This window comes from Scyliorhinus canicula, chromosome 18, assembly GCF_902713615.1.
Source record: "Scyliorhinus canicula chromosome 18, sScyCan1.1, whole genome shotgun sequence".
In the NCBI taxonomy this organism is placed as follows: Eukaryota; Metazoa; Chordata; class Chondrichthyes; order Carcharhiniformes; family Scyliorhinidae; genus Scyliorhinus; species Scyliorhinus canicula.
Genome location: NC_052163.1, coordinates 40246876 through 40269615, shown reverse-complemented (window position 1 = coordinate 40269615; position 22740 = coordinate 40246876). Strand labels below are relative to the sequence as shown.

The window sequence follows — 22740 nt, the reverse complement described above, 5'->3', positions numbered from 1 at the left end:
CGTCTTGATGGGCCGGTTGATGGGTTCACCTGGAGGTGGAAGCTGTTCATCGACTTCTTGAAGGAGGATTGAGGTATCAGTGGGGTTGGGGGGGGGGGGGGGGGGGGGGGGGGGGGTTGGTTATTTATTATGTTGTGGGGGGGGGGTTGGTTATTTATTATGTTGTGGGGGGGGGGGTTGATTATTTATTATGCTGTGGGGGGGGGTTGATTATTTATTATGTTGTGGGGGGGGGTTGATTATTTATTATGCTGTGGGGGGGGTTGATTATTTATTATGCTGTGGGGGGGAGGGGGGTTGATTATTTATTATGCTGTGGGGGGGGTTGATTATTTATTATGTTGTGGGGGGGTTATTTATTATATTGTGGGGGGGGTTATTGGGTTATGTTGTGGGGGGGTTTATTATTTATTATGTTGCACCATTTTGTTCTTGCTCTTATTTGTGAGTTTGTTGTTTATTCAAATACCTTAACAAAATATTTTTTAAAAACCTTATGGAATCCTGGAATTTATCAACAGGGGCACAGTGTACACAAGCAAAGTAGTTATGATAAACCAATATGAAATACTGGTTCAGTCTGAATTGGAGTATTTTGTCCCGTTTTGGGGTCCACACCTTTTGAAGGATATTAGAATTCTGGAGAATAATTCTAGAGGTGAGGAACTTTGGCTACATGGGTAGATTGGAGAAAATGGAGCTGTTCTCCTTGGAGGAGGTAAAAAGGAGTATAAACAAAGAATGTTGGAAATTATTAGTAGCCCGAGGCGAGAGAAACATTTCAAGTCAAATATTACTCTTCTTCAGAACTCGAGTATTTCCAGTACTTTCCGTTTTATTTCCAACATCCGCGGCATTTTGCTTTTATTTTAAAAAATGTTTTTTTTTTGTTTTTGTTTTTTTTTAAAAAAAAGAGTATCCAATTATTGTTTTCCAATTAAGGGGCAATTCAGATGGCCAATCCACTTACCCTGTACATCTTTTGGGTTGTGGGGGTGAGACCCCCACAGACACGGGGAGAATGTGCAAACTTCACATGGACAGTGACCCAGGGTCAGGATCGAACCTGGGACCTTGGTGCCGTGAGGCAGCAGTACAAAACACTGCACCACCGTGTTGCCCGTATTTTGCTTTTATTTAAGATTGAAAAAGGAGATTTGATCAAGATATTCAAAATAATAATTACTGTCACAAGTAGGCTTACATTAACACTACAGTGGAGTTACTGTGAAAATCCTCTAGTTGCCACACTCCGGGCACCTGTTCGGGTAGACTGAGGGAGAATTCAGAATGTCCAATTCACCTAACAAGCACGTCATTCGGGACTTATGGGAGGAAACTGGAGCACCCGGAGGAAACCCACGCAGACACAGGGAGAACGTGCAGACTCCGCACAGTGACCCAAGCTGGGAATTGAACCTGGGAAGCTGGTGCTGTGAAGCAACAGTGCTAACAACCATGCTACCCAAAATAGAGTAGATCATGACAGAGTAGATGGGGAGAAACTATTCCCGTTGGCCGAAGGGTCAAGACGTGATCCATTACTTAAAGAGGAAAACTATGCAGGGCTACAGAGGAGTGGATCTAGGCGAGTTGCTATTGCAGAGTGATAGCACAGACAGAAAGGGAAATGGAGCTGGAACTGAATGAACTTCGGATCATTCGGGAGGCAGAGGTGGTCATAGATAGTAGTTTCAGGGATTTAGTTTCTCCGAAGAATCAAGATAGATGGGTGACGGTGAGAGGGGCTGGGAGGAAGCAGTCAGCGCAGGGATCCTCTGTGGTCATTCCCCTCAGTAACAAGTATACCGCTTTGGATACTGTTGAGGGGGACGACCTACCAGGGGTAAGCCACGGTGAACGGATCTCCAGCAGAGTCCGTCCCTGTGGCTCAGAAGGGAAGAGAGCAAACGAGCAATAGTTATCGGGGACTCGATTAGTTAGAGGGACAGATAGACGGTTCTGTGGCAACGAAAGAGACTCACGGATGGTATGTTGCCTCCCGGGTGCCAGGGTCCATGACGTCTCGGACCACGTTTTCAGAATCCTTAAGGGGGAGGGGGAACAGTCCCAAGTCGTGGTACACATTGGTACCAACGACACAGGTAAGAGAAGGGACGGGGATTTAAAACAGGAATTTAGGGAGCTAGGGTGGAAGCTGAGAGCCAGGACAAACCATGTTGTCATCTCTAGTTTGTTGCCAGTGCCACGTGCTAGCGAGGCGAGGAACAGGGAGAGAGTGCAGATCGACACGTGGCTGCAGGGATGGTGTAGGAGGGAGGGTTTCGGTTACGTGGATAATTGGAGCACATTCTGGGCAAGGTGGGACCTCTACAGACAGGACGGTTTGCACCTGAACCAGAGGGGTGCAAATATCCTGGGAGGGAAATTTACTATGGCTCTTTGGGGGGTTTAAACTAATTTGTCAGGGGGATGGGAAAACAAGCTGTAGTCCAGAAGCAAGTGTTGAGAGTAGTGAGGTACTGAGGAGGGTATCAAGGTCGTGGAGTGTACCGGCAGACAGAAAGGTGGGTTGAAGTGTGTCTACTTCAATGCAAGAAGCACCCAGAATAAGTTAGGTGAACTTGGAGTGTGGATTGGTACTTGGGACTAAGATGTGGCCATTATGGAGACATGGTTAGAACAGGGACAGGAATGGTTACTGCAAGTTCCAGGGTATAGATGTTTCAGTAAGAGTAGGGAAGGTGGTAAAAGAGGTGGAGGAGTAGCATTGTTAATCAAGGATAGTTTAACAGTTGCAGAAAGGCAGTTCGAAGGGGATCTGCCTACTGAGGTAATATGGGCCTAAGTCAGAATTAGGAAAGGAGCGGTCACACTGTTAGGAGTTTTCTATAGGCCCCCAAATAGTAATAGAGATGTGGAGGAAGAAATTGCAAAACAGATTATGGATAGGTGTGGAGGTCTCACGGTAGTTGTCATGGGTGACTTTAACTTTCCAAATACTGATTGGAACCTCTATAGGTCGAACAGTTCGGATGGGGCAGTTTTTGTACAGTGTGTGCAGGAGGGTTTCCTGACACAATATGTGGATAGGCCGACAAGAGGAGGGGCCACGTGGATTTGGTCCTGGGTAATGAATCGGGCCAAGTGTTAGATTTGTTTGTGGGAGAGCACTTTGGAGATAGTGACCACAATTCGGTGTCTTTCACTATTGCAATGGAGAGGGATAGGGCCATACGGCAGGGCAAGGTTTATTATAATTGGGGGAGGGGTAATTATGATGCAATTAGGCAAGAATTAGGGAGCATAAGATGGGAACAGAAACTGTCAGGGAAAGGCACAAATGAAAAGTGGAGCTTGTTCAAGGAACAAATACTGTGTGTCCTTGATAGGCATGTCCCTGTCAGGCAGGGAGGAAATGGCCGCGTGAGGGAACCATGGTTCAAAAAAAGAGGTTGAATGTCTTGTCAAGAGGAAAAAGTAAGCGTATGCAAGGATGAGAAAACAAGGGTCATAGAACATAGAACAGTACAGCACAGAACAGGCCCTTCGGCCCTCGATGTTGTGCCGAGCAATGATCACCCTACTCAAACCCACGTATCCACCCTATACCCGCAACCCAACAACCCCCCCCTTAACTTTACTTTTTAGGACACTACGGGCAATTTAGCATGGCCAATCCACCTAACCCGCACATCTTTGGACTGTGGGAGGAAACCGGAGCACCCGGAAGAAACCCACGCACACACGGGGAGGACGTGCAGACTCCGCACAGACAGTGACCCAGCCGGGAATCGAACCTGGGACCCTGGAGCTGTGAAGCATTTATGCTAACTACCATGCTACCCCCTTGAGGGTTACAAGGTTGCATGGAATGAGCTTAAAAAAATGGCTTAGGAGAGCTACGAGGGGGCATGAGAAGTCCTTGGCAGGTCGGATCAAGGAAAACCCCAAGGCTTTTTACTCTTATATGAGAAATAAGAGAATGACCAGGGTGAGGTTTGGGCCGGTCAAGGACAGTAGTGAGAACTTGTGCAAGGAGTCAGAAGAAATAGGAGAGGCGTTGAATGAATACTTTTCTTCAGTGTTCACCAAGGAGAGGGGCCATGTTTTTGAGGATGAGAGTGTGATACAGGTGGGTAGGCTGGAGGAAGTAGATGTTCTGAGGAAGGATGCATTAGCAATTTTGAAAAACCTTAGAGTCGACAAGTCCCCTGGGCCAGATGGGATATATCCAAGGATTCTTTGTGAGGCAAGGGATGAGATTGCAGAGCCTTTGGCTTTGATCTTTGGGTCCTCACTGTCCACGGGGATAGTGCCAGAGACTGGAGAGTGGCGAATGTTGTTCCTCTGTTTAAGAAAGGGAATAGGAATGACCCTGGTAACTATAGGCCGATTAGTCTTACTTCGGTGGTCAGGAAGTTAATGGAAAAGGTCCTGAAGGATAGGATTTATGACCATTTGGAAAGATGCAGCTAATCTGGGATAGTCAACACGGATTCGTGAAGGTTAAGTCTTGCCTCACAAATCTGATCGAATTCTTTGAGGAGGTAACTAAGTGTGTAGATGAAGTGTGTGTTGATGTCATATACATGGATTTTAGTAAGGCGTTTGATCAGGTTCCCCATGGTCGGCTTATGAAGAAAGTAAGCAGGTGTGGGATAGAGGGAAATTTGGCCAATTGGATAAGTAACTGGCTATCACATAGAAGACAGAGGGTGGTGGTGGATGGAAAATGTTCAGACTGGAGACCAGTTACCAGCGGTGTACCACAGGGATCAGGGCTGGGTCCTCTGCTATTTGTGATTTTTATCAATGACTTGGAGGATGGGGCTGAAGGGTAGGTCAGTACATTTGCTGATGACACCAAGATTGGTGGAGTAGTGGATGAGGTGGAGGGCTGTTGTAGGCTGCTAAGAGACATTGATAGGATGCAGAGCTTGGCCGAAAAATGGCAGATGGCGTTTAACCCCGATAAGTGCGAGGTGATTCATTTTGGTAGAAAAAATTTGAATGCGGATCACAGGGTCAACGGCAGGGTTCTGAGGAATGTGGAGGAACAGAGATCTTGGGGTTCATGTCCACAGATCTATGAAGGTTGCCACTCAAGTGGATCGAGCCGTGAAGAAGGCCTATAGTGTGTTAGCATTTATTAAAAGGGGGCTTGAGTTTAAGAGCCGCGGGGTTATGCTGCAACTATACATGACACTGGTGAGACCACATTTGGAGTATTGTGTGCAGTTCTGGTCACCTCACTATAGGAAGGATGTGGAAGCATTGGAAAGGGTGCAAAGGAGATTTACCAGGATGCTGCCTGGTTTGCAGGATGGGTCTTATGAGGAAAGGTTGAGTGAGCTAGGGCTTTTCTCTTTGGAGCAGAGGAGGATGAGAGGCGACGTAATAGAGGTTTATAAGATGATGAGGGGGATAGATAGAGTGGACATTCAGAGACTATTTCCTCGGGTGGATGTAGCTGTTACAAGGGGGAATAACTATCAGGTTCAGGGTGGGAGATATAGGAGGGATGTCTGAGGTAGGTTCTTTACTCAGAGAGTGGTTAGGGTGTGGAATGGACTGCCTGCTGTGATAGTGGAGTTTTTAGGAACTTTCAAGCGGTTAGTAGATAGGCATGGAGCACACCAGAATGACAGGGAGTGGGATAGATTGATCTTAGTTTTGGACAATGCTCGCCACAACATCGAGGGCCGAAGGGCCTGTTCTGTGCTGAACTGTTCTATAAAACAACCAAATGGCCTTCTGCTATGCTGAAACCATTAAAACTTTATAATCATAAGCCATTTAACTCGAGCCAACAAACTGAACTTTTGAGATTGGTCTTCGTATTATGCCCAAAATGTTCAGAATGCAACGTCAAGCCCAGCAATGAAACTCAAATCTGTGACTGAGTTTTTAAAGTTGCATAGCAGAAGGCTAGCAAGGAGGAAGGAAAAAACAGGCTTCCTGCTGCTGCTTGCCACCCATTTATTTCTGTATATGTGGTCAGTCAGGGCAAGTCAGACTGAACTTCTAACGGCTTCCACAATCGAGAAACTATCAACGCGCACTCTTAGCTCTAGCTATTGTAGTGGAGATGTCTGGCACCCTTTAAACCACACTCAGGAAATGAGCAAGCACTCAGGGAACAATGATGTTAAATTGGGTAAGAGAAAAATAAATAATGAAGCGATTTCAATTTTCAGGAGTTCATATTGAGAGAATGATAAACTTGCTTCACCCTCCAGGTTTCTAGTATCTTGCATGGCTCATGGAGCAGATGTAATTCCGAGAAAGATGTTTGCAATTCTGCAAGAATTTACACAGCTCACCCACCTTCCACATTTCACTTACTTTCCAACGTACCAATAGGTTTCTCCTCCTTTGGCTGGTTGAATCTCTGTAATTTCTGTGCATCATACTCCTTCCTGCGCCTCTCCTTCTCCTCCATTTTCTCTCGTTTACGCAGCTCTCGTTCCCTTGCTTCCTTAGCCCGCATTTCTGATTCACGCCTTTTCTCCAACTCTGCAACAACAGACATTTTGTTGTAAAGACAGTAGCTGGTGCTTTTGGATGCTGTTGTTCGTTCTACGATACAGTGCTAGCACTCTCTCCTCAGAGTCAGAAAGTCATGGGTTCAATTCCACTCTAGACTGAAATATTATAATTCAAGTTTACATCCCAGTGTGTTACTGGAGAGTGGCGCAGTATTGGAAGCACTGTCATTAAGATGAGATAGCAAGGGCAGCACGGTGGCCCAGTGGGTTAGCCCTGTTGCCTCACGGCGCCGAGGTCCCAGGTTCGATCCCGGCTCTGGGTCATTGTCCGTGTGGAGTTTGCACATTCTCCCCGTGTTTGCGTGGGTTTCGCCCCCACAACCCAGTGTAGGTGGATTGGCCACGCTAAATTGCCCCTTAATTGGATAAAAATTAATTGGGTATTCTAAATTTAATTTTTTTTTAAAATGAGATAGCAAACCAAGCGTCTATTTTGTGTGTTCATATGGCCTAATGCTGTGCTGGAAGCGTTATGGAATAGTCAGATGAGGGCTCTATTGATGTAAAATAATGTTGCATTCTACCCCCCCCCCCCCCCCCCCCAAAAGAGTCTGTAAACCTCAGCATAGCTGAGGGTGTGTTGGGGTGGTTGGGGGGAGGGGGGAAACAGTGGTAAAAAGGAGACAATATTAAAAAAGGCTGCACCTTGCTTGCACTTTTGACTGACTGTCAATTCCACTCTCAGCAACCCTCTACCTGGATGAATGTATATTTTAAGATATTTCACCTCTTACCCCTTTCAACCTGCAGCCGCCGCTGTTTCTCACGATCTTGTTCAGACTGAATAGTTTTCATGTACCGCAGAACCTGTAGCATCAGAGTGAAAATAAAGTTGATGTTGGATTTTCATACTATAGAGATTAAAACTTTGCATAATACTTGAAAAAATGTGATTTTCAATTATCCACTTTCACTAAAAGTACTGCCCTACACCATTACTGGCAGACAAATACAGAACCATAGAATATAAAAGCAGGAATAGGCCATTTGGCCCTTCAAGTCTCAATTGTATTTCCACAAGACACCTGTCTTAAGCTCATGTTTTCTTCCTTACATTAATCTCTATCTCATTTTTCATCTAGGGAGCTCTGGTTGTTTTTCCTTCCTTTCCCCTTTCAGGGAAAAAACCCGATGTCCGGACCATTTCCGTTTTGAAGGGAGCCCATTGTTCAGCTACAGTTTTGTCTACCAACCTTTTGTTCCAGTTTATCCGGCCCAGTTCCGTTCTTGCCCCATTGAAGTCGGGTATCCCCCAGTTAATTACTCTTACTCTGAACTGCCTATTAACCCATTTTATTATTATCCTAAACATTACGGTACAAAAGGGCAGCACGGTGGCCTAGTGGTTAGCACAACCGCCTCACGGCGCTGAGGTCCCAGGTTCGATCCCGGCTCTGGGTCACTGTCCGTGTGGAGTTTGCACATTCTCCCTGTGTCTGCGTGGGTTTCGCCCCCACAACCCAAAAATGTGCAGAGTAGGTGGATTGGCCACACTAAATTGCCCCTTAATGGGAAAAAATAATTGGGTAATCTAAATTTTTTTAAAAAACATTACGGTACAATGATCACTCTCTCCGAAATGTTTCCCCGCTGACACTTGGATCTACTTAGCCCACTTCTTTTCCAAGAACCAAGTCCAACAGCGCATCATTCTTGTTGGACTGGACACATGCCGCTGTAGAAAAATTTCCTGAACACAATCTAGGAACTTTAGCCACTCGCCGTCCTTTACACTAACACTGTCCCTGCCTACATTTGAATAATTAAAGTGCCCCATTATACCTACTTTATATTGTTTGCACATCTCTGTAACTTCCCTGCAGATTTGATCTTCTACATCCTTCCCACTGGTTGGCAATCTATAGACGACACCAAGCAATGCAAGCACACCCTTTTCGTTAGCTCTAGCCAAATTGATTCTGTCCTTGTACTATCTGGGACATGCTCTTCCTCCAGCACGGCAATGCTCTCCTCGATCAATACTGTTATCTTTCCTCCTTCCTTATCTTTTCTGAACATCTTGTGCCCAGGAACATTTAACACACAGTCCTGCCTTTCCTTGAGCTGTTATCGCCACAACATTATATTTCCACAATGCAATCTGTGCCTGTAACTCCCCAATCTTATTTACTGTACTCCATGCATTCACATACAGGTATAGTAAACCTGATTTAGATATCACTACTTTCTCCCACTTCACATATTAACTTATTATTCTCTATAGTCGTGCTTTCTGTCCCTCTCAGTATTTAGTGCATCCTGATATTCCTCTCTAATATTTCCTTTTGGTGACCACACCTGATGACTTAGTTCAACAATCAGCACTTGCGAAACACACTCCAAGGAGCTCAGTCCCAGATCTGCTTGGATGCAACCCATCTGACAGGTACAGGTGCCATCCCGAGCCTGTACCATCCCCTCAGAGACTGTTCCAGGAATCTAAAGCCCACCCTCTTACACCATCTTGCCAGCCATGCATTCATCTATCTTACCCTCCCATTTCTGTATTGCATATTACATTTGAGTTGCAGCTTGTTAAGTTTCTATCCAGCTCCCTAAATTCTGATTCCAGGGCCCCATGCCCCTTCCTACCCAAGTTACTGGTACCAACGTGAACCACAACCTGTTCACTCGCTCCCAGAAGATTGTCCTGCGTCTGCTCTTTAACTTCCTCGGCCTTGGCAGCAAGGAGGCATCCTGGAGTAATGTCTATGGCCACAAACACCTGTTCGCTCTCCTAACTATGAAATCACCATCACTACTGCTCTTCCTTTCTGCTTCCTTGCTCCTGTACAGCCGAGCTGCTTGTGGTGCCACAAAACTGGCTTTGACTGCACTCCTCCGAGGAACCAGCGTCCTCATCAGTTTCCAAAATGGAAAACAAAATTCCTGTTTTTTTTAAATATAAATTTAGAGTACCCAATTATTTTTTTCCAATTAAGGGGCAATTTAGCGTGGCCAATCCACCTAGCCTGCAGATCTTTGGGTTACGGGGGTGAAACCCACGCAGACACGGGGAGAATGTGCAAACTCCTCACGGACAGTGACCCAGGGCCGGGATTCGAACCCGGGTCCTCAGCGCCTTAGGCAACAATGCTAACCACTGTGCCACCGTGCTGCCCTGAATTCCTTTTTAAAATTTTTTTAGAGTACCCAATTCTTTTTTCCCCAATTAAGGGGCAGCCAATCCACCTACCCTGTACATCTTTCGGTTGCAGGGGTGAGGCGCATGCAGACACGGGGAGAACGTGCAAACTCCACACCGATAGTGACCCGAGGCCAGGATCGAACCCGGGTCCTCAGCGCCATGAGGCAGCAATGCTAACCACTGCGCCACCGGAAAACAAAATTCTGAGCGAGACCCCGGGAGATTCCTGCACTACCTGCTATGTTCTCTTAGACTGCCTGGTGGTCACCCGTTCCCTCGCTGCCTCTAGGCACAGGCGGTTACATTTTAAAATATCTACTTTAACTTAAAATGAAACAGTAGGTTCTGGATGGGAGGACGGTGATCATTCTAAATCTCTATTTGGAGACAGGCCCACACATTATCTTGTTGCCACAGGGGAAGAAACCCAAACTGTTGAAAAGTAAATTACAGTTTTCACAACTTGGTACAGAAGGGACAGGTACAAACATGCAGAGGGAGGAGAAAAGCAGCTACTGCTATGAAGAGTAGAGTGAACAGCTTATGTGTTAACAGCTGAATAGAATATTTGTAAAAGTTGTTTTTCTATTTGAAAGAGACAGGACTGACAGAATCATTTGCGATTTGCGACTTGCTCGTGCAGGTTGGTTCTGGAATACAATTTGAGTGCAACAATTTTTGATGGGCACAGGAAGATTTAACATGGCACGGCAGGGAGAAGTGAGCTTCCTGGAAAGCTGGGAATAACTTGGGATATTACTTCAGAACTGACAGCAAAAGCATATGCAAGATGTATCCCAATTGCATTAATTAGTCAATGCAGAAATACCTTTTCTTTAGTTTGGTGCATTGGTTGCTTGTTTAAGCAACATTTGATTTTGTTAGTTAAAAGTATTAAGACTTGAAATCTTGTCCTACAACTATTAACGCCAATCACGAGGAAATGTATCTTTTGGAAGAGGTTTTCGATCGCTACAGAATCGTAACAAGTGTTATAGTGACAAACCTGTGCCCATCAGCATTGTACCCCAGTGATATACTGTGACAAACTCGTACCCGCAAATACTACATTCATGTTGTGCAGTGACAGACCTGTATCTACCAGAACTGTACAATGTTACAGTGACAGAGCAGTACCCACCAGTAGTACCGTATATACTCGTGTATCATGCGACTTTTCAAGACCTAAATTGTAACCTAAATTTGGGGGTCGCATGATACGCGAGATACAAAATTCGCGGGTGTTTTACTTGCTGTTTTTTCTGATGGGAAGATGTTCAGCCACTTGACGTTTCCATTCATAAAAACATGAATGGAAACGTCAAGTGGCTGAACATCTTCCCATCAGAATGCTGTGGTCAAAATCTGAAGAGTAGTATTCCTGATCATATGGGTAGTTTATTCAATACATGGCCGTCTTTTTCCGATACAGAATTCGCGGGTGTTTTACTTGCTGTTTTTTCTGATGGGAAGATGTTCAGCCAGTGGCGTGCAGGGGGGGGGGGGGGGGGGGGGGCCACGGTGCGTTGGCCCCGGGCATCCATTGGATGGGGGCATTCAATGCGCCTGGGCTCAGAAACATAGAACATAGAACAGTACAGCACAGAACAGGCCCTTCGGCCCTCAATGTTGTGCCGAGCCATGATCACCCTATTCAAACCCACGTATCCACCCTATACCCGTAACCCAACAACCCCCCCCTTAACCTTACTTTTATTAGGACACTACGGGCAATTTAGCATGGCCAATCCACCTAACCCGCACATCTTTGGACTGTGGGAGGAAACCGGAGCACCCGGAGGAAACCCACGCACACAGGGGGAGGACGTGCAGACTCCGCACAGACAGTGACCCAGCCGGGAATCGAACCTGGGACCCTGGAGCTGTGAAGCATTTATGCTAACCACCATGCTACCCTGCTGCCCCCATAAACATCCCTGGGTGAAGTTTGCGCGGCCTGCCCGCACTGTCACAGGAGTTGTGGGGTTGACATGTTGGGAAATGTGCCGTTAACTGGAACCCGATTACAGGGCTGCTCAGAGCCCATACAGCCTCTTCACAATTCTACCCAGTAATCAGCTTTATAAAATATTTGCGTTGATTTACACAAAATTCCTTCAGCATCATAAATGTGATGCTTCCTTCAAGTGCAGGAAGTAAGTTTGTCATTCTGCTGCTGCCCGGGGTCTAACTTGGTGAGAGTTTGTGGGCGCGGGCCTGCTTTGTGTCAACAGAGGCAGTGGCTGGAGTAAGAGCCTGAGTCTCCTCGCTGATGATTTGATGTGTCACCGCTATGACCCTGCGCTGGACCTTCTGAGGGTTGCTTCGCATAAAGACAGTGATTTGAGTATTTGAACTCAATGATCTAATTGAGTGTTCATGTCACAACATATCAAATATTGTCTGTTCTCCCTTAATGAACTGGCCCAGCCAATGACACATCGCCAAAAAAAACTCAACAGAACTTCCGTTCCCCCTGAAGTGGTTATTTATTTTACTAGTCACCACCCTCCGCAATCGCTACTCTGCTGGGCATTAATTGGCGATTGTGAATTCCGCCGCTCTCTTGAACTTAGCTGAGTTCTTTTCTGTTAGCAGCCACGGAACTTCTTTAACAAAACAACACTTACAGTACAGTTTGTAACCGACCGCTTTTGTTCTAACCCAGGACTCCCACCGTCAGTTATAGAGTCATAGAAAATAGGTTAATGAACGAGAGGACATTAACAACCACAACCACACAGGCAGCAGAGTACAAGGCTGGAGAGGTATGTGAATTTCATCGTTCGTTACGGTCGCAAGATCAGACAGGAACGAGTTGAATGCAGCAAAATTACTTTTGGCACATTAAGTAACTCATTAAAACGCAGATGGTACGCGTTGGCCTCGGGACCCCCAGCATTACAGCTTTCCAGGGTAAAACATGACAATTAGGGAAAGGAATTAAAGAAAATACAGCAGGTTTAACCCGCAGCATCCAGCCACGATTTTATTTTAAAGGCAAAGGATAATTTTTCCACCAGTCTCCTTATAAACACTCGTGATAACGATTCTACACCCATGTGTCACTGACATTGTATTTTAACCACTAGAGCGAAACTCTCTTGTCTAAGCAGTCACCTCGGAGTGGGTCGGACTGAGCACAGTTTACAAACGTTAAGAAGCAGGGGAAATGAAATATAAGCAGAAATTCGCGGGTGTTTTACTTGCCGTTTTTATGAATGGAAACGTCAAGTGGCAGAACGACGCTAGTAAAGCCAGCTGGAAAGCTGTTCGATTCGCGAACAGCTTTCACAACAGAATCCACTCTGCAGAATCCACAGACAATGATACCATTTGGAAGTTTTAGTTTGGGCATTAATATCCAAAAAAGTGACTCGCATGATACATGAGATATAGCATAAAATCATGTTTTGGGGACGAAAATTTAGGGGTCGCATGATACGCAAGATCGCATGATTCGCGAGTATATACGGTATATCTGCGTTACATTTGAGAGCACTACCTTTTGAGAGTACTAAAACCCTATGTTGTACAGTGAGAGCTGAACCCACCAGTATAGTACCCCAGTGTTATACAATGATAGACCTGCACCCACCAGTACGTTAATGACAAATGTTAATGCACCTACCAGTACCATAAATGTTACAAAGTGACAGGCTGTCTCCATCCTACTGTACCCCAGTGTTATATGGTTTTACATCCTGTTTTACGATATAACTCAAGTGTAACAGTTTTATCTAGAAGTATACAGCTGGTTGTTTTCAGAGTTCTAAAATGTACTACTGTCTCCGGGATCCTAGTCATTTTGTGACAGGACGCACAATTTCAACTTAACAAACTAACTGAACGGTGTTCATTTGTCACCTAGGTTGTCAAAGATAGAAATATAGATTTAGAGTAAACTAGCAAGATGCATAAAACAGTCTGTAAAAGTCTTTATAATTATGTTAAAAGAGAGTAGCGATAGTAAACATGGCTCTATTAGAGGGAGAAATTATAATGAACAATAAGGAAATAACAGATGTTGAATATGTTCGGTCTTCACAGTAGTAACTCTGGAAATGATGGAGATGCAAGGGTGCAGTGAAATTGAGAAACATTAAGAAATCAGGGTAAGAGATATTCTGGTGAAATTAATTGGGCTTAAAGCTGATGGCTTAAAAGTAGAGTTTTAAAAGCAGTGGTAACCGAGATAAAGTGTGCATTTTCAAAATCCCTGAATTCTCAGATGGTCCCTACTAGAAGAGAGCAAATGTAACCCCACTAATCAAGAGAGGAGAGAAAGCAGGGAATTACAAGGCTTGTTAGCCTGCTATAGTAGATTTAGATTTAGAACAGTACAGCACAGAACAGGCCCTTCGGCCCTCGATGTTGTGCCGACCAATGATCACCCCACTCAAACTCACGTATCCACCCTATACCCGTAACCCAACAACTCCCCCTTAACCTTACTTTTTAGGACACTACGGGCAATTTAGCATGGCCAATCCACCTAACCCGCACATCTTTGGACTGTGGGAGGAAACCGGAACACCCGGAGGAAACCCACGCACACACGGGGAGGACGTGCAGACTCCACACAGACAGTGACCCAAGCCGGAATCGAACCTGGGACCCTGGAGCTGTGAAGCATTGATGCTAACCACTATGCTACCATGCTGCCCGAGCAAGGGAACTGCTAGAATCTATTATTAGGAACACTAGAAAAATCACATGACTGCAGAGTCAGAGTTAGGAAAGGATTTGGCAAATCAGTTAAGGTACCACACAAGAGTTAATGCACAAAATTAAATCTCATGGGATTAGGGGTAACATAATAGTACAGATTGGGAATTGGTTAACAGTTAAAAAGAGAGGTGGAGTGAATTTGGTTGTTTTTGGTGACAATACAAAGCTAGATGAAAAAGCATCAAGGAGATTATAAAGAGACTGCAAAGGGCATTGACAGGTTAAGTGTGTGGACAAGGTCATGGTAAACGGAATATGCTGAAAAATGTGAAGTTACTTACTTTGGTAGGAAAATAGAGCCATAGAATGATAATCATTACAGAACAGGAGGAGGGCATTTGGCCAAGACGATTGTGCTGGCTCTGTAAAGCAACTCTTTCAGTCCCATTCTTTGGCTATCTCCCTCTAACCCTGCAAGTGGATATATGCCCATAGCCCTGTACGTTTATTTTCATCCAGGGCTATCCAATTTCTTTTGAAATCATTGATCATCTCTGCTTCTAATACCCTTACAGGCAGTGACAGCCAGGTTATTACTGAAGTAAACAAACTCAGAAAAGATACTAAAACCGCTTGTCCGGATGTGCTGTAATGACTGTTTGATTCTACGACTATTTTACATTCTCATCTTTTAATATAATCTAGTGAACAGCTAGCAGAGTCATCACTACACACATTAAATACACACACTGCGTTCCGAAAACCAGGTCCTGCCCTGGAAACTACAATCCCCATCAGGCATCACTGGTCCCAGCGTGCTGATCCCCTGCTCTTTGTGTTGGTGTTTAACGACAGAAGCCAGCTTGTCCACTCCTCGTCCCTTCCTTTCCCTGGGTCTGGCTTGGCAGAAAATCATCCCAGCTTCAATTATCCCTTCCCCCCCCCACATCCCCAAAATCCGTAACGCCTGATCCCGAACTTCCCAGTTACAGGATTCAGTACCCATAATTCATTAGAAAAAGTGTAATGCCAGAGGATCAGCTAATAGCTAATGAAGGGGTGAGTTTATGAAGGGAGACAGAACATGTACAGGGAATTAATTATACACCAATCAGCTTAATATTGGTGGTAGGAAAAATAATAGAATCCCTACTAAAGGAGAAAGTAGAAGAAAATTTAGAACTTATAAACTTAATATAAACTTCATGCCAGCATGAGTTCCAAATGGGAAAATCTTGCTTGGTCGAACTCACTGAATTTTTTGAGGAGTAACGCAGTTAGGATAATTTACTGGGGTTTTCAAAAGGCCTTCAATAAGGCTCCACACAAAAGACTAATAATTAGAGAATGTGGAGTCAGGGGACAAATCAGTGGGAGTTGTTTGGTTTTACAGAGATACTGCTGAAAAAAAGACATGCTGTTGAAGTTTTGTAACTCGCACTCATCAGGACAGACGCAAGAATACCAAATTTCAAAGGGAACACAACTTGCACTGCAGGAGAAAAGGGTGCAGATTAGTTTGCAAGTCGGCTCTGATTGATCATGGCATCACCATGGTGAAAGCACCACGGACCTACTGTCCCTCATGCTTTTGATCAATTCTAAAAGGTGCGATGTCCAGACATAGCCTTTTTGCCTGCAGAGTACAAACCCCTACATTTGAAGCTTCTGGGAAGTGTAAGTGAGCTACATTGCAAACTCAATTTATAATCTTGGCTGTTAGTGTAATTCTTAGCACACTAGGGGTCATTCAGCAAATGTTGCCCAGCCTGGAATCACATCTAAAATTAGATATATTGAGTTTTGCAAGCACAGGCTGGTTGAGTATAATCAGTACTCTGCCTATTGCGACCAGCCAAAAGGACATATTGTTTAATACAGTCATTTTGATGCATGGCCTATTTACCTGGCATGGCACTGGCAATGAAATTTATAAATTTATATACCACATACTCATTTTGCTGTCAGGCAGAATGTCTTTTTGCCTTGATGGCAACAGTGGAAAGCACCACATGCTGCTACTAGATAGTAACATCATAAAATGGCTAGCTTCACCTTTTGCTCAAATTGTTGAGATATTTTAACCTTTCAGGGCAATTCAAGGTAAACTAGGGAATTTACAATATTAAAAACCAATTTAAGATGGCACTCAAAAGGTAGATTGAGTAGAAAGGGCCTTTATTAGTCTGAAGGCAATTTCATTGAAACTTGTAGGCCAAAGACGATGGGATAGGAGTGTTGTGGGAGCAGCTGGGGAAGGGAAGGATGCACTTATAGTACCCGAGGCCTGAGCAGGATCATTTTTCTGGCATTCCCCTTGTCCATGATCTCCTCCTACCAGCCTGAAATTGGGTTGGGCAGGGAAGGTGGTCATTAATTAGCTACTGACTCAATTGGGGCACGGCAGTCTAAGCCTCACATAGCACTGTAAAATTGCAGAGGTCAGGGGCTGGCGAGAGCCCTATGGGAAGATCAAAAATCTGATGGCCACCCCCTGCACGTTAACCCACCTGCAGGAGGACGTAAAATTCTGCTCATAAAGTTCTTAAAGAGCTTGACAGGAGAAATGCCAAGAGGCATCTTTCCCTGGATGAGGAGTCTGGACCAAGAGGTTACAGTCTCAAAACAAAAAGTTGGCCATTCAGGACAGCGATGAGAAATTTCTTCACTCAAACGATTTTGAATCTTTGGAATTCTCCACACCAGGGGGCTTTGCGTGCTTAGTGAGTGTATTCAAAACTCAGGTGGGTATAAGGGAATGAAGGGATGTGAGAATAGTGCAGAAAGTGAGCGTTCAGATAAACAATCAGCCACTGTAGTATTAAACAGCAGAGTGGGTTCAAAAAACAAATATCCCAAAGCGCTTCACAGGAGTGTTATAAAGGAAGCTTAGACAACGAGCCACAAGATGACATTCAGGCAGAAAGTTTGGTTGAAGAGGTTAGTTTTAAGGTTTATCTTAAAGAAAAAGAAAATGAGGCTGAGAGGTGTAAGGGGGGCATTCCAGGTTTGGGGTTCAGACAACTAAAGACACAGCGGTCTACGGTGGAGCAATTCAAATTGGGAATATTCAAGAGGCCAGAATTAGATGAAAGCAAATAGCTCCGCGGGTGACTGGAGGAAACTACATCAAAAGAGGGGCGAGGTCATGGAGCACCTTGAAAATGAGGGTGAGAATTTTAAAATGACCTGGAGCCAACCTAGGTTAGCGAGCACTGGGGCGAAGAGTGAACAGGACTTGGAGCGAACAAGGACACAAACAACAGAGTTTTGGATGGCATTATATTTATGGAGGGTAGAATGCAAGAGGCTGGCCAGGAGCACTGGAATAGTAATGTCTGGAGGATTTCAGCATATGAGCTGAGGCAGGCGATGTTAGAGATGGAAAAAGGTAATCATAGTATTGGCACGAATAGGGGTCGGAAGCTGATTTTGGGGGTCAGACATGAAACCAAGGGTGTAAGCCGTCAGGTTCAGCTTCAGAGAGTTGTAAACGAAGATCCCGAAGCTTACATTGGCTGCACTCAGTTTGCACTGCTTCTCATCCAAGCAGTCGCCTGCAACCTTCTCAAGCAAAGGATCAAGTGGATTTCCTTTTAAATCCAACCACTTCAAGTTCTGTAGAGAGAAAGCGGAGTCAGTTAGCCTCATTACTGTAAGAAATTGCAGTTTGCATATTAAACTACCACATTTCATAAATTACAACAATAAATGCAGCCCAAAAGTACATTATTGGTTTTAAAATGCTTTCTCTCGTCAAGGTGGGGAAAGGTGCTATCTAAATGCAACATATTTTCTTTCACAATTAATGCCGCCCTTAATCCTTTCACCACAATAATGTGTTTCTCTCCTTTCCTGGAGCTCGACAGAACTAGATTCATGTTTTATTAACAAATTTGAGGCAAGATTGTAACAGTAACACAAGAACTCTCAGAAGTATACCTGCTTTTCATTATCATAGACTATCTGCTCCTGGATTTTAATTACTGTTCATTGTTAAGGTCCGAGTGAAACTGCATTGTCCAATGGCCTTTCCCCCAGGGAGATATGAAAACCAGCAATAATTCCCAACCAGAAACCACATTATAGCTGGTGCAAAATGTGGAAAACACTCACAGACATGTAGGGAACAGTTTACTGAGGTTGAGTCCAAGTGAGATTGGAGAGATGGAGCTTTGCTGTTCATGGAATCATCACATCGCCTCACACATTCTCCAGCTCTATCCCAATGACAAAAATTAGGTATTTTTGCCAAAGCTTTAGCATCTACTCTTTTATCACAGCACTAAGGGTGAGTTAATCACCATTAATCTCCCTAATCCATAGTCATCATCTTGATCTTGCCATTTCACATGGCCTATTACCATTGTATCAATCACAGGAAAGGTCACCTCTGATCACTTTAAATCACCTGCCACCCTCATCCCACCTCTCCCCTCAAACCTACAGAAAATCCTGGAGGCCAAAATATTGTTGGTTTTCAAGAAGCTATTAGATACAGCACTTGGAGCGAAGGGGATCAGAGGATATGGGTGTGGGGGGAGGCAGGCCGGAGGGATCAGGCTATAGAATTGGATGATCAGGGGCAGCATGCTGGTTAGCATTGCTGCCTCAGGGCCAGGAACCCAGACCTTGGGCGACTGTCTGTGCGGAGTATGCACGTTCTCCCAGTGTCTGCGTGGGTTTGCTCCGGGTGCTCCGATTTCCTCCTATCGTCTAAAGATGTGCAGGTTAGGTGAATTGGCCATGATAAATTGCCCCAAAGTGCCCAGGTGGGTTACGGGGATGGGGCGGGGGATTGGGCCGAGGTAGGCTGCTCTTTCGGAGGGTCGGTGTAGCCTTAATGGGCCGACTGGCCTCAGTCTGCACTGTAGGGTTTCTATGATGAATGAATTATAATAATGAATGATGGAGCAGGCTCAAAGGGCCGAATGGCCTCCTCCTGCTCCTATTTTCTATGTTTCTACTTCCATCAGTGACCTCTCCAGAGAAAAAGATTATTCCCAATTCAATTACAGCTACACTTTCAAAGTCCCAACTGTCCAGGCTTTGGCTCTCTGGTCTCCACAATATTTCTAGATACTGATTTGTTCAACCAAAACATGACCTCCATCTTCTACACCCTGGTCCCGAATTAATTCATTTCTCTCTCTCATTCTGACCCCAGTAGATATAAAGACAATCCCCCTCCCCACTTATTTTTTCTATTACACATGGTCTTATTAAATGTTACTCCATTTCCTCTTCCACTCTCAGCTCCAAAAAGGTGTGAAAAGCTGACCAACTTCTTTGTCGTCAATCAGCTGCCCTTCCCTCCCTCCCTTTAGCCCAATGATTCTTCCAATGCTTTCCCAGTCCTCGCCCTGAAGCTGTATCATTCTCTAGTTTCTCTATCTCTCTCCAAGCTTATCTAATGGGGGGCTGCACGGTAGCATGGTGGTTAGCATAAATGCTTCACAGCTCCAGGGTCCCAGGTTCGATTCCCGGCTGGATCACTGTCTGTGTGGAGTCTGCACGTCCTCCCCGTGTGTGCGTGGGTTTCCTCCGGGTGCTCCGGTTTCCTCCCACAGTCCAAAGATGTGCGGGTTAGGTGGATTGGCCATGCTAAATTGCCGTAGTGTCCTAAAAAGTAAGGTTAAGGGGGGGTTGTTGGGTTACGGGTAAAGGGTGGATACGTGGGTTTGAGTAGGGTGATCGTTGCTCGGCACAACATCGAGGGCCGAAGGGCCTGTTCTGTGCTGTACTGTTCTATGTTCTAATCCACGAGAACCACCTCCTGCTTCTTCAATCTTATTTCTACTAATTTGCTGACCACCTAAACTTACCTCCCTGGTCCCCATGTTAGCTGATATTGTTAAAGGTTCTCTCTCAGATACTGCCCTGCTCTCCTTCAAAACTGCTATCATCACCCCTCTCCTCAAATAACTCACACAAACTCGGGGCCTCACGGTAGCATGGTGGTTAGCATCAATGCTTCACAGCTCCAGGGTCCCAGGTTCGATTCCCGGCTGGGTCACTGTCTGTGTGGAGTCTGCACGTCCTCCCCGTGTGTGTGCGTGGGTTTCCTCCGGGTGCTCCGGTTTCCTCCCACAGTCCAAAGATGTGCGGGTTAGGTGGATTGGCCATGCTAAATTGCCCGTAGTGTCCTAATAAAAGTAAGGTTAATGGGGGGATTGTTGGGTTACGGGTATACGGGTTACGTGGGTTTAAGTAGGGTGATCATTGCTCGGCACAACATCGAGGGCCGAAGGGCCTGTTCTGTGCTGTACTGTTCTATGTTCTAATCCACGAGAACCACCTCCTGCTTCTTCAATCTTATTGTTCTTATGTTCTAAACCAGCCTTGCAAACCACTGCTCCATCTCCCCTTCCTCTTCAAAGTCCTTGAACGTGTTATTACTTCCTAAATCCATGCCCATCTGTCCCAGACCCCGGGCTGGATTCTCCGCCGGTGGGATGCTCCGTTTTGACGGCAGCCCGGGGGTTTCCCGACAGAGTGGGGCTGCCCCACAATGGGAAACCCCATTGACCAGCCGGCGTAACGGAGCATTCCGTCGGCGGGGTGAAACAGAAATGTGGCGCGGTGGGGCAGAGAATCCAGCCCCCCATGTTTGAATCCCTCCAATCAGGTTTCCTCCCCTGCCAATGTACCAGATCTCTGAGCAAAGTCACAAATTACATCCAACGTGACTGTGACAAAGGAAAGCTTCCTCTCCTCATCTTTCTCAGGTCGGTCAGCAACTTTTGACACAGTTGAAGACACCATCCTCCTCCAAAGTTTGCAACAGTACTCATCTGTTCAACTTGTATAGATCTAGTGAAAGCCAACAAATCACTTACAATGGCTTCTGTTCCTGCTCCCATTCCATTATCTCTGGTGCCCACTCCCCCCCCCCAACAATCTATCCTTGTTTTTTCTCACATGCATAGAATCCCTACAGTGCAGAAGGAAGCCATTTGGCCCATCAAGTCTGCACTGACCCTTCAAAAGAGCACCCTACCTAGACCCCCACCCCATTCCCAGAACCCCACCCAGTAATCATGGCCAATTCACCAACCTGCACATCTTAGAGCTGTGGGAAAACCCACGCAGATGTGGGGAGAACATGCAAACTCCACAGAGTTAGTCAAGGCTGGAATCGAACCCGGGTCCCTGGCATGGAGAGCTAGTAGTGCTAACCACTGTGCTACCATGGCCATCTTTTACACGTTGCCCCTCAGCAATATCATCCAAAAACATGTTAATTTTCACAATTACACTGATAACACTGAGCTCTACCTCGTTAACATTGTCTCGCCCCCTCCACTGTCTTTGAACTGCCAGATTGTTAGTCTGTCCCCCTACTCTGAACGAGTAATGAAGGGGGGGAAGACTTTTTCTAGTTAAACATTAGGAAGACTGAGAGGGTGGAAGTGGTGAGTGGTTAGCACTGGAACTGTGGCGCTGAGCACACAGGTTCAAATCCCAGCCCTGGGTCACTGCCCGTTTGGAGGTGGAGTGGATTGGCCATGCTAAATTGCAAATTGCCCCTTAATTGGAGAAAAAAATAATTGGATGCTCTAAATTTATAAAAAGAAAAATATTAGGAAAACTGGAGTGTTGTTTTCAGTTCCTGCCAAAACCTACACTCCCTAGCCACCAATTCCCTGCCTGTTCCTGGCAATGTCGAGTCTGTTCATAATCTTGGTGTCATATGACACCAAATTGAACTCTGTACCAACACTAAGATTGGCAATTTCCATCTGCATGATATTCCCCAACTCCACGCCTGCCTCAGCACATCTGCTATTCACCGCATCAAATGCTTCAACCTATAATTAACTGGAGATAAATTTCTGAAATTCTTTTCTCGTCAGCCTCTCAATTCTGTCCCTTCAAGATCTTCAGTGAGTCAGAACTCTGTGGTTTGCGTTTTCTCCTAAACGGTTTCAACACCACCTCCTCAAAGCTCATTGGCTCCTTGAGAAATTATTCAAGATCCTTCAGGGAATAAATAAACCGAATCCTAATTAAATCAAAATAGTCACAAAGCTCAGAAACAGAAAGCTTGAAAGCAAAGTTTAGATTTAGGTTTTGTTTTTACAGAAGTTACGGATTGGACATTGCAGGGAATGGATGGGGCAGAGAGTTTAGGACAAGCAAAGGAAGAATTGGATAGAGATTTGAGAGAGCTTGTGATCGATGGGTGTTAAGTTTTCTGAAATGTATAAATGGGCCCGTTGCCTTACAGCTTCTGGACTCGCCCATCAGCATGGATTTTGACAGAATGCTGACTATAGGAGGACGGTAGTATTGATATTCTGAGAAAAAATGGGTTAAAGTAAGAGACCAGGGAGAGATTAGTCTGGATTTCAACGCAGCGCAACTGAAAGAAGAGATTTTGTAGAACAAGCTATTGTAGATCAGGTG

At 45.2% G+C, this 22740-nt stretch overlaps 1 protein-coding gene across 2 annotated transcripts in view; it reads right to left on the bottom strand.

Annotated features, from left to right (window-relative positions):
- lrrc59 (leucine rich repeat containing 59) overlaps window positions 1–22740 on the bottom strand; it is a 37682-nt gene that overhangs the window by 3592 nt on the left and 11350 nt on the right. Inside the window, exons 4-6 of one of the 2 annotated variants that reach the window (XM_038777097.1) lie at window positions 17845–17949; window positions 7247–7319; window positions 6322–6480 (exon numbers count right to left, since the gene is read on the bottom strand). In XM_038777097.1, the coding sequence (XP_038633025.1) occupies window positions 6322–6480; window positions 7247–7319; window positions 17845–17949 (337 nt within the window). Of the gene's footprint in view, window positions 1–6309; window positions 6481–7246; window positions 7320–17844; window positions 17950–22740 lie in introns of both variants that reach the window. The other variant, XM_038777096.1, reaches the window with a different exon arrangement.